We start from the raw sequence: 12,766 nt of genomic DNA on the forward strand, positions 1-12,766 counted from the left end.
CAGTGATAAACCGTGAAAAAGAGCTAAACGTAAAGTTACACATTCACTAGCCTAAAGTAGCGGTTTGTTGCAGGGTATAGTACTCATAATACTTAATCAAGGGGAGTACACATTGTTGCAATGAATGAAATAACATTGGAAAATATACAATAGGATATTGGGGATCTCTAGAGTTTGCCTATGCCTGTGTACCGGATCTGCTGTAGCATATCCTGTGCACCTAGTAAACCTTTGGCATACAGTCTGGAGTGTGTGTCTTCTTGGCTGCATGAAGTTGTGTACTTGATATATATTTGTGTGTGTATATATAAAGCAGAATAACTCATTTTGATTAGAAGCCAACTCTTCTGCAAATGTATGGAAAATCTATACATAAAAACAAAGTTCCACAGAAAACCTAAATAAATTACCGGTTGTGATCCACTAGTAAAACCATAGCTTTAGACAACAGCACCAGAATATGAATTGTCTGTGCTGTTAGAGACTCCGCTCCTTTCTCACAAACCCACTATTCATACCTATGTGAACAGTCTTGCCGGTATTGGAATTCCATACATTTTTCAGCTTACATTCTTAGCAACCCACCTGCTGTGTCTCTCTATTAGGCACCACAGTAAGCAATATTAGGACTAGCAAATCACACACGACCTCATGTCAATCCAGCACTTGGGTGGGAGAGTGACGTTTTTACTTAGCTTGCTGAATTCCTCAGGCTACTTTCTAATCCAATTGTGGTTTGTTTGCACCATTTGGGTGTCTAGGTGATTGCCATGCTCCCCCATGTGCAGTTTAAGAACAACATCTCTTCATTGCTGATTTATTTTCTGTTTTGCCTTTGTTTGATTTACAGTGCAGTAAACATGTGAGGCTCCCCTGCTTGTTTAAACTTTGTAAACCTTTGCTTTGTCTTTGAAATTAAATAGATATGGAAGTCATGCCTAGCCAGGCTTACTTGGATAAACTTAAGACTGTGAAACAAACTTTGTCGGAGCTGGAGAGTCATGTCCAATCCACACTAAATGGAGTATGTGACCCGCATACAACAGAGAAGGCACTGCAGCAAGCAAAGGTAGGAGCTATGTCTATTTCTATCTAATACACGATCAGCCAATTGAACTGTAGTCTTTTTACTGGCTCTTGTGGAGGTCCACCCGGTAGCAAGGCCTACACCCTGTTCAGAAGACTGTACCCTGCCTTTACAGATGCATAAAGTAGCCAGACTGGATTGGGCCGCCAAGTTCATTACCATCATCCCTTGCCCCACCTATAACATTCTAACATCTGACTGCCTATTTTGCATTTTTTTCTTCTGTTCATTTAGGGTTGAAACCTGTTTTTCAATAAAGATTTATTTCATTTTAACTGGGCCTGAGACTTACATCCTGAGACTTTATATCCTACTCTATTTTTGAGGTTCTACACATTTGTGCATTTGGTCATTTTGCGGTGTTATGCCCACTTTAGCTTATTTGTATAGCCTCCGGGCAGATTCAGCTGGCGATACACATCTCTCTTACTGAGCTCTTAGGGCCTGAAATCCGTTCATGGTATTCCATATAATTAATGTGTCATTATCAGCTGGGGCAAGAGGGTTTGTTTCAAACTTCTGTTATGAATCCCTTGGAGCAGATGTGTAAAATAAGTCCTATTTGAGAAGGGACTGGGTTCTGCATCCTAAATAATTGGAGACATCAATTATACAAGATAGAAAAGAGACATTTCCAGTTTAGGCACTGTATCAGGTTGTTTGGTGAGCCCTTAACAGTCTATTTCTAGGAGAACAGTCCTGTCCTAACAATGGGGTTTGCCTAACTCAATCAGTAGGTATCTAGGCTACCTCACATAAATATCATAATGATACCTCTGTTGCATGGACAGCCTAAGGTGCCCTTTCAGTACCATCAACACGGAAGGGGGAAGGGGATGTAGGTTTGAGGTCACAAAGAAGTTCCATTATACTTTTCGTGTTGTAAGTCATGGTATAATGTTTTCAAATATCCAGAAATTACTTGTTCAATATCTTCATCACCCTTGTCTTCCTGCCGTCTTATTTCTCAGCCAACCCTATCCACGTCGACTACCCATTTCCCCTAACTGGCCATACAGTTTTACCTATCTTGTTCCAATCTCACTTTGTCTCTGTGGCACACCAGTGTAAGGATAATGTTGCCACCTTTGTTGTGACCCTCCCATACTCTTCCTCCAGTTACTCAAGAACGTCTTTTAGAATCATCAGGGGTAAAAGTTTCTGCCGTCTTTGGTGAGAATATTGATTTAGAGGCCTCTAATCTTTTTGCTCAAGTGCCTGCTATTGTAAATAACTTTGGACTCAGCTCAGCCCTGTGTAGCTGTTTTGTAAGATTTCCAAAATGTAACATGTGAGTGCACCCAACCGTCTTTCTTCTGAATGAATTGGGTTGTCGCTGTTGTCTTTCATCAAACGGTTCCTCAAATCCCTTCCATTCAGGCTTTGCATCCCACAGGTATCCCTATGGCGTGCACCCCAGTTACGAGTATAGGAAAGTGGTCAGAGATCCCGCTTGAAAAGAATTCTACACTCTGGGCAGACAAATTGAGGGAACAAGGGGTGAAGATAGAATCAGTTCAATACAAACACACTTTCTACCCTCAAATGTTTGGACTGCTGTCTGTCCAACACTGTATTTCGTGTGGCAAATATATCTCAAGCCAATTTCAAGACACAAACAAAGACAGTCCCAGCCTACTATGGTCCTGGCCACTCGACCAGTCATTTCCAATAATAATAACGTTTATGAAGTTAACCCCAAAAATGATGTCTAAGTTGTCCATCAACAAATACTCCGTTTCGCCATCACTTTGCAGTGGAGCATTAGAGAAGCATAAGCACAAATCATTGAAAAATCTAGGTAACCCCATATTATAGTGGGACCCACATAACAATCACTTTGGTGCAACCATCCTTTGGGCACCTAAAACAGATTTGTTTTTCTGGTGTAAATTGCGAGTTTTTCTGATCCTCTGAACATCCATCATGGGTCAAAAGCAAATATTTTTTATACCCACAATTTAGTACCCATTACCCAGAAGAACTGACTGAAATAGCTTTAGGTCAGGTTGGGAGACAATTCTTGTCCGGAATCGGGAGACAGTTTTGCCTTGCAGCCCATTCACAATCCAATATAAAGCCCTCCAAGCCACCTGTATTGCACAGACTCTGTCACCCCATCTCTTTTTCACCAAGCAAGCCATCCACAACACATTCTCAACCCCAGACAACTTCACACAACCTTGCTAGAGGGTACTGCATTCAACAAAACAATCCTCACTCATCATTCCCTTTAACTCTTAACTACCCACCTATCCAGTGGACAAAGTGCCTGTTGACCCAATATTGCATCTGCAAATTGTAAATTAAAATAAGTTAGAAGCAAGCAAAAGAGGAAGACCCACAAAACAATTGCTTCTGCCACCCTCTCCATAGCAAATATTCTCACCAATAATTCCACCTCCCTGCAGCAACAAGAAGGAACTTCTGCTCATAATTTTTCACCATGATTATCATCCTTGTCCTCGGTTCCCTGGGAATGGCACAAGTCACCAGCTGCAACTACGGCTCCTCCCCAACCATGAGTATTGCTCATAGCAGTCAATGTGTCATTTTGCATACCCTGGATGGAAGCGATCATCATCTCCAAGGCAAATATGTCTTTTTGCCTTTAGGTTTCCTCCTTATCATTGCAGCAGGCAAACTACTCATGCAGTCCAAACGCTTCCTGGGAGTCTTCAAATGCCTCATTGTATGCTCTAGAATGATGTGCAACCACACCAATTTCTCTGACATGCCCACAAAGTGGAAATGTTTGCTCTGAGACATTTACTGCATATTCCTCAACCTTGAATAACATGATTAGAGTTACCCCGGGGAATTGGCATCCCCACAACCTCCGTTAACTCCTTCACCTAGCCCACCATCTCAGACCTTTATGTGAAACCCCCTCCACATCCCATGTTAACTTTATGTTAAAGCATCACTCACATCTCTCACAATAGCCAAAACATCTTTCAGCAAACTTTTGGGATCTTGTAAAGCAAGGTGCTGTGTGAACCTCTCTATTACATGTCCCTACTCCAATTCACATAATTTGGGAGAGGGGTGCAGATGAATGTGGTAGGGGTCTTTTTAAGTTGATTGCTTGAAGTGTGTGTGGCCAAAATACAGTTGCAGTGATCCTGGTTCATGTAGACCCTTATTCAGAGGGTTTCAACAACAATCACTTGCAATTGACTGAAGAGCAGGGGAATAAAATAATCAAAATTGAGGGTGGTTCCACTTCATGACTGTACTAGCTGGAGATGCCATGATTTAGGCAGGGAGACAAAGCCTTTAGGCATCACAACAGGCATTTCTGCCCTGCTGAGGTTGGTGCCTTTCATCATTTCCCATATGCAAACTGTCAGTGAGTTATTTCAGAGGCACCCATACACTTGTATGTCCTCAGATTTGAACCTTAGCTTATCTACAGCATCACTTCATAAGACACTAACTCCTTCTCTTGATCTCTTGCAGTATTCAGATAGGCCAAGAGTAGGGATGCTTTTTTGCTGCCAGCACCATGGCCTCCCTGTGGAGTACCCTTCCCTCATGGATTTGGTGCCCTGCACATGAAAGTGGAGCTGATGGGAGGTATCTGATAAACCACCAGGGGGCTGCTACCCTCTGTGAATTTCCAGCACTTTTCACCATCCAGCAGGTCCCACCACTAGTAAAGGACCTCGCCCCATGACTCGCAGTACTGGTTCATCCATTGTCACCAGTGCAGCCTCTCATCCATTGGGGCCTTATCAAGCAGTGGTTCAATCATTCTGTGGCCCATTATACCAGGTAGGGTACCACTGCTGAGGCAAAGGCCCAGCAGTGCGGTGGATGGAGTGGGCCAGAAGCTGGGAAACTGACTCTCGTGGCAAATGCTCCTTCACCATGCACCATTATTTTAGACTGAGTTCTCAGAGTACCACAAGTAAAAAGCAGGAGCTTGGCTTCCAAGTGTTTCCTTGTGCATATAGGGTAATTGTGGCTGCAGAAACACGATGCAGCAAAAGTATAACATTGAGGATAAACACGGATGAGTAGGACGTCCCTGAGCCCTCGTCCATTGAGGAGCTAGTCCAAGACAAACCTGCCTACTCCAACATTAGCAAAAATGATGATGTCCTACTAGAAATCTGTTATAGAAATCGAAGTTGGTCTTCATAAGTATTATCTAGCAAATTTTCTGGTATCGGTGGGGGGTGTGGACAAATCTTTCTGATAGTCTGAAGCTGGAACCTGGTGGCTGAAGTGGTAGAGATAATGGATTGCAGCTTTATGGAAAAGTTGAACAGCATGCTGTGTTTCTTGCATGTAAAAGAGAAATTATTTGTCTGGGTAGAAGGAGATGAAGGAGATGAGGGTGATGCTTGTAGGTTCTGAGTTTGCTGGTAAATGAATGATAGCAGCCTTGGACAAACTGAGCATAAAGGACTGCAGTACAATAAAGTGTTGAATAAACATAAGTCAATGACTTATTTTGGGTTAAATATCAGTCGTTAGGAATGTCTGTATTGTTGAGATCTAGATGATAAGAGAGCAGGCAGAGAAAATTCAGTTTTAGACAAGGTGCGGTATTGAAGGAGCAGAGGTAATTGAGGACAATCCGAGGAAGGAGAAATTAATTGTGCTTGAAAAGGTAAGAAGCAAATCTTTGAAAAGCTATATGAGCCACAGTCTTGAGAGGAAGACAAGCAAGATTTGTCTTGTTGGCAATGTTGAATGTTGCAAACACATTCTTGAGAATACTTTTTAAGATTGTTAGCTGAGATAAGGGAGGTGGTTAGCCTAGGAGAAGGATCTCCATGAATTTTTGGCTTACATATTCTCGTGTTTCCCCTCAGGCCTTCTCTCAAACCCTAGAAAATCTGAAGCCCTCCATTGATAAACTTACCTTGGAAACAGCAGCTTTTGACCGGCAAGCATCTGGCGATACTGGGAAAACATGCACACAGTCATTGGAAGAGTTACAAGAGCAGTGGAAGAAGCTAAACAGCAAGCTTTCTGAAGATGTTAATCGGCTAGAGGATATTTTGTCCAAACTAAAAAAGTTTGAGGTAAATAAATCTTTCTGCACACATTGTGAGATGGGGTTTGTAACTAATGGTATAAAACATAATATGTTTTTTGTCATGCCAGGGTGCAGTAGTTCTCTAACTGTAGGTAGGGCATGTAAGCAAAGATCCCTCTTACCAACTTCCTGTGCATCTAATTTTTCCTCACTTACACCCTCGCAGTTAGTCAGGAGCCATCCGATACTTCAGACAAATTTCATTTGTGCTAAACTTTTTATTGCCCAATTTTGTTCCAGTGTTAAATTATACATGCCCACTTTACTCTTAGCTGAATCTATCATCCTTATTTTGTTGCCCATATTTTATTTAGGAAAAACTCAGTCCGCGTTTTGCAGTGCATAGCATAATTCAATCTTACTCTGCTATTTAAAAATGTTCTTTCTGCAGGCAAAAGCCTTAAGGAACCCTTCTTATGGGTTTTGTATTTTTTAATATGCTCTTGGGAAAAGCTGGAGAGAAAGTTAGGAATATCTATTCTACTATTCTTTTTATTATGAAACAAAACCTGGCAAAACTAGAAACACTTGTAAAATATTTCTTGTGAAGTAATTTACGTATAATATTTTTCCATGTGCATCAAGGCAACTTGCATTGCATGTACCTGCCATGCACTTTCCACATAGGCCTTCATAGTCCCTCCCAGACGAAACAAACTGCATCAGGAAAGATGGGGCCCCGTCTCCTTTTATGAAGCAAAGGACAATGTACTGAAATTGTTGGGTTTGTAGAGACTCTTGTATATGGGGTTGTGTATAGCAGTGTTTTAATGTGATAGTAATTATGTTTTTATTTACTACAGGACATTAAAAGATCTTTCCTATAACTGGATCCATAACAAATAGTTCAGGGAACTCAAATTGAAACACTTGTGAGCACACTCTGCCTTAAGCACAGATGACAGGCATGTGTCATTAATGGCTGTGATGCTAAAAGATAGTAGAAGTAGTGTGGGTTACGCTGACCTGGGGTAAGCCCTCAATGGGCAGAATGTCTGAAACTGCCCAATTGTGTACATGAGATCTTAGCATGAATAATGATTCACAAATAAATAAAGGATATTGTCCGGTGGCTCATATTGAGTAAGTGCCTGACCGTGGCAGTTGCGGAATGAACGCCTCCCACATTGCGTGAGCTCTTAGCACCTTTATAGCAATCTTGGCAATCTCTGAAGCATAACACTTTTCTGGAACATAAAGTCATATATCAAATAATCTAGAGATTAGTGGTTGTCTGTTTTATGAAAATTAACATTTTATATTGATTTCTACTACAGACGTCAGTCTAACTCAGTACCACTGGGATTTCTATGCCATGCTAATACTATTCTGTGTTAACCAGGGGGCCAAACAAAGGTCCAGGAGAGCCAAATCCTTGCAGATTTTCTTGATCTCTTCATTGTACATTGTGCCAAACTATATGGAACCTGTATTCATAGCCAGTGGCTATCCTGAAAGTTTCCTATGCATCTAGTAGCTTCTACACCCATGTTGAACACCTTTCCTCCGGTAGACACTTCTATGGTATGTTCATAGGCTCCATTGTCTTTTTGGCTCGGTCTTTGACAAGCGCTTGTCACCACCCAGAAATTATGAAGATCGGTATATGGATGATTTATTCTCCCTTTATGATGATGACTGATTCAGGGTTGGCTTCACCTCCTGAGCCATCAGCGGAAGAGAGTTCTTCCTTTGCTGTGAAAATTCTGCAAGTAGCTGAGGTTCTAGACCTAACACTTCCTTCAGTTGAAGACAAGAAAAATATCCTTACAGACGTTTTGCAACCTGATCAAGCTGCATCTGAGCCCTTGCTTCCTTTCAATGAAGCACTTACTGTCACCTTAATGGTCACTTGGTCCAAGGCCTGTTCTTGCTCGCTGATGAGTAGGAAGGTTCTCAGCCTGGCGACCCTGATTTCGTTACATAGCATTCCACTGCAGAGAGTTCGGTAGTTCACGCTTGTGCAAGCAAGTTAAGCACCAATTAGTTACCTACAACCCTCCCTCAAGCTCCCTCCCTGCCTCCTGAAGAGTGAGCCGAAGAGGACTGAGGCATTTGGAAAACAAATGTTCTCTTTGGATAATGTAGCATTGAAGTTAGCTAATGCTGTTGGTATATTGTTTATTTGTTTATTTGGCCAGTATATGCACACCCTCTGTAACATGGCCAGTGAGCTCTTGCCTTTGGTCCTGGATGAACCTAGGGCCTCCTTGGCTCAGATTATTCAAGATGGTCAATATGATGCAAAACAATTTCATTCATGCTGGCCTTCTACTGATACTCTGGGGCAAGTGGATGGCACTAATGTGGTGCCTCATCTCGATGTGTATATGCGATCCAAAGGTTTCTCATGAGACGTAGAGGCCTCTCTTATGTATATGCCTTTCAATAGGTCATGTCTGTGGATGATACCTTTTGATGGCTTATGTCTGTTGGGTGAAAAAGCTCATTCTGCCTTTGGCTACTTTAAGGAGTAGGGCCACAGCACAAACTCTCTGAACCTTTCTACCCATGTCAACTAATTTACTCAATAGTTCAGGAAATCTTGAGGCTCCTCCAGGGGGTTGGCATGCATGCAACATCAGTCTCCTCAACCCTCTCTGCAGTCAACTCAGTCAATCCATCACCAGGAACCTATATCTGGCAGGCAACGGACAGGTTACCAAGAGTGTCAGTCCTCCCTGTCCACCTTCCCGACAGCAGCAGCATCCAAGAAGCTTTAGCTTGCCATTAGTGGCACACACCTACTCTGTCGTATGCAGAAATCAGCACTTTCTTCGAGGGTGGTGATTCATCATATCTGACAGATGGGTCCTTCAAATTGTTCGGCATGGCTATTCCCTGCCATTTCTTTCTCCCCTGCCGCATCTTACTCCCATACCAAAGCGGCTCTTAGAAGAGCACCTGTCCATACTAATGAAAGAGATGTGAGCTTTACTCCTGAAAGAACCCACCAAGAGGGTTACAGGCTTCGGAACAGGGTCTTACTTCCGCTATTTCATTGCGGGAAAGAAGTTTGGAGGGTTACGGCCTATCTTAGATCTTTGTCCTCTGAATGCCTTCATGTCAAAGGACAAATTTAGAATGGTCACACTTTCCCAGGTTCTGTTTGCCCTTGGGACTGCATCTCATCTGCGGTGGTGCCTGCTTGACTGCAGTTGGACAAATGGCACGCCCATCTCCCTTCCCCACCTAGAGCTGACGGTGGTGATGGATGTGTCACTGCTAGATTGGGGAGGTCATCTGTGGAAGGTAGAGATCAGAAGACTCTGGTCTTCGGCACAAACCTGACTCCATATCAGTCTTTTGAAGTTGCAGGACATTCGTCTGGCGCTGAAAGCCTTTCTGCATCAAGGAGAGGCTGGAAAACGTTGCCACAAAACCACTGCATTGTGGTAGTGCAAGAAGAGGGGTGGAATGGGGTTCCTGGTTCTGTGGCAAACGGCTATGCACCTCCTGTCGGGGCATATACCTCATCGTGAACAACCTGGTGTGATCCTTGAATGCCAGCGCAGATGAGCCTATCTGGTGGTGCCAGGCAGATCATGAATGCAGGCTGCGTCTTGAAGTGGCACAGAGCACCTTCCAACAGAGGGGGGGCTCGCTAGCTAAAAGTGTTCAGTACTGCTGAGAATCCACAATTTGCATACATTTGTGCAGTGTAGTTCTCTTGAAAACGTTCACTAGAAGAGTCATTCCAGCTTGAATGGAGCTTGGGACTTCTGTGCACCTTCCCACCTCTGCATCTCCTGCCCCAAAATTCTGAAGAAAGACCGGACACAAGTCTTCCTAGTGGCTTTGGATTGGGCCAGGAGAGCAATGTTACCCAGGCGTGGGTGTCTGTCCCCCGATCAGGCTGCCACTTCGAGAGGATCTTCTGTTTCAGCAGCAGGGCAGGGTTTGCCCCTGAAGTTGTGCAATGCACATGTGTGGAAATTTACCAGTAGTGGTTTACTGTGTTTCATGTACCACCTGAGAATGAGGATGTCGCGCTTGCTGCCCAGCGGCCAACTATGAAGTCCATTTATGCCTGACGCGGAATCAAAAAAAAAATGTTTGGCCTGGTGTTATGCCTGTAAGACAGACCTTTTACTAGCCAAACTGTCAGATTTTTATTGTTTGTTTTTTCTTTGGTCCTGCAAGGCATTGTAGCGGGCACTGTTAAAGGTGATTTGTTTGGTCTTTTGGTATCTTAGCGTTTGCTGGACAAATGGAACAACATTTAATTTGCAAGATAGTAGTTCCAGCTTGGTCGTTTTGTATTTTTTTCACCTTAAAAATGACCAGTTATGAGTTATTTTCATCTTCTGTTATGCAATGAAACAACCCACTGAATTCTAATGAGCTCAGACTGGGGGACTGTTTTGTATGTCATAGTATAACTTTATTTGACTCGCTTGTAAAAAAAATTATTAACACCGTTTTCCATTTTACCTAAAATATTGTTACTACTTTTGAGACACGGTTTGCCCTACCTTCAGATATTAGTTGACCATATTTTTTGCCTGGGCCAAACAGTTACACAACTTCAAACAGGTTAGTTGTTTTGCCAAGTTTCTCCTTCCTGTTTAGTAGCATGTCCGAGGGATGCACTAAGCCATTGTTTTTCAGCAATTGGCCATGACGACCAGATACTTGCCAGATTTGTACTACTGCAACATGAATATATTTCCATACATACAGAAATCATTTCCATGGCTAGTGGATATATATCCAATCTGGCATGATTCCTGCCCTAGTGAGTGATGGTTGTGGCTCCCCTGCATTGAGTTGTAGGTATCTATTCCTGTAGGATGGCACTTCTCACACAATTAATATTTGTAATTTCTCTGTTTGGTTTAGGCTGACTGCAGAGTCGCTCAAAGATGGTTGGATGATGCACACAACTTTGTAACAAAAGAGCAGGACGTATCCTCTGGGGAATCAGAAGGCCTTCAGCCAAAACTGGACAAGTGCACGGTATTTATTCTGAATGTGGTTACCTGTGACAAGAAGTCGCAATGGCCTGAAACTTTTACTTCATTTGTCATTGACAGTTTGTACACTTACCTATTAACTCTACTTTGCATTTTAACTTAATATTGCTTCTGTTTCTTGAAAATCTCAATACTCATTTATTTGTGCTTTAGTGCCTTGTCCAATTACTTTGCTCTTTTAAAATATATATAGATATTTTAGAATTTATTGGACTGAATGACCTGAAGAAATAGAAAGGGTGAACAGGTATATATTGTTATATATTACGGTTATGGAGCACAAGTAAAGACTACCAAGGACGCAGGAGAGCTGTATATAGTTGTCTAAATCCTAATTTGGGGTCTTTGATGTATAGACAATAATAAACTATAAGGAGAGTGGGTCACGCGGAGTACCCTAAACTATGTACGCCATGCTTTATAGAAGTTGATACTATGATCTGTCGTGTCTATTGGCTTTTCACCTTTGTTAACCACCCCCCCCCCCCCCCAAAAAAAAAGATGAGGGTTGTAATGGAACCAGAGCTGTGTATTTTTTGTTTGGAGTCAATTAAGTAACAGTAAACAACTGAAAGTTTGAGGGGGCTTACATGATGGGACATGAAAGGTGTAGGGTTGGAGAAGAAATTAGAGTCAAAAGGTTAAACATTAAACTATTCTCTGAGAACACAAGACAAATTCTCCCATACGTAAAAGAGCTAGAACAGTCTTGGAGCAGCTAGTGGCCAGGTATGTGGGGAATAGGACTAAAATCTGATGCAACGAAGGCCCTTAGCATTGGTTGACTTCATAGTTGCTTTCTGTAATTAAAAGTTGCTGGGATTAATTCAAGCACACCACCCATCACTTTGTTTACTTCAATGCAGCGCTTAAAGTGTGACGGGTATGCTCAGATGTGGGTCCTGTGCTTACTGTACCTCTGGAACCAAGCTGCACCCAACTCTAGAGACCCAAATACACTGAAACACACCGAAAGTGGTATAGGGTTGCTTGTGCTCTAGTTCAAAATGGACCTGGCTTGGTAATTCGGGCTGGACGGTTCCAGTTGGGGCAGGACCAAGGTCGATTAGCATATTCTAATTTGAGTGGTATTTTGGGAATAATAATGATGGACTGAGGCCTGCCTAATCACCAGTAGCTGAAATTAATTCAAGCATTCCACCCATAACTTTATTTGTTTGCTTTAAATTTACAGTTCTAGTAGCAATTCATGCTATGGCAGTGGAATCTGACTTTTCGAGAGGTGGATATTACTAGATTTGATGTAGGCCTATCCAATAGGGATGTGGGCCTTACTAAAGAATGAATGAGGAGAGTTGTTTTGAGGTCACCGTCTTAACAATGATTGTTCATATGGTAGGGAAGAATGGCTTGCAGTGTATTTTTCATGGACTAATGTGTATTTAAACTCCAGATCTTAGCATTCTCTGAACCAGGAACCCCTGCAAAATTACAGATAAGTGACCTGAATATCAATGAAGTGGCAGTCCTAATAGGATATTAATTTGGTCCTTCAGTGCTTAACCCCTTGCATGAGTCAGACTGCCCCCGGCCGTCTGACGTCACAGTGGGTGTGTGCGGAGGACGGCCGGGGGCTGTCAGATCTCCACCCACTCATTAATTCCCCAACACTGCTGCGGAATTTGCGCC

The 12,766-nt window shown here is 42.6% G+C and overlaps 1 protein-coding gene across 2 annotated transcripts in view; it reads left to right on the forward strand.

The window, feature by feature from the left end:
* Positions 1-12,766, forward strand: part of UTRN (utrophin) — a 1,532,463-nt gene that overhangs the window by 435,642 nt on the left and 1,084,055 nt on the right. For both annotated transcript variants that reach the window (XM_078648677.1, XM_078648678.1), the window contains 3 exons: positions 924-1,069; positions 5,914-6,126; positions 10,983-11,099. In XM_078648677.1, the coding sequence (XP_078504803.1) occupies positions 924-1,069; positions 5,914-6,126; positions 10,983-11,099 (476 nt within the window). The remainder of the gene's footprint in view (positions 1-923; positions 1,070-5,913; positions 6,127-10,982; positions 11,100-12,766) is intronic.

Source organism: Lissotriton helveticus, chromosome 6 (genome assembly GCF_964261635.1).
Source record: "Lissotriton helveticus chromosome 6, aLisHel1.1, whole genome shotgun sequence".
Classification (NCBI taxonomy): Eukaryota; Metazoa; Chordata; class Amphibia; order Caudata; family Salamandridae; genus Lissotriton; species Lissotriton helveticus.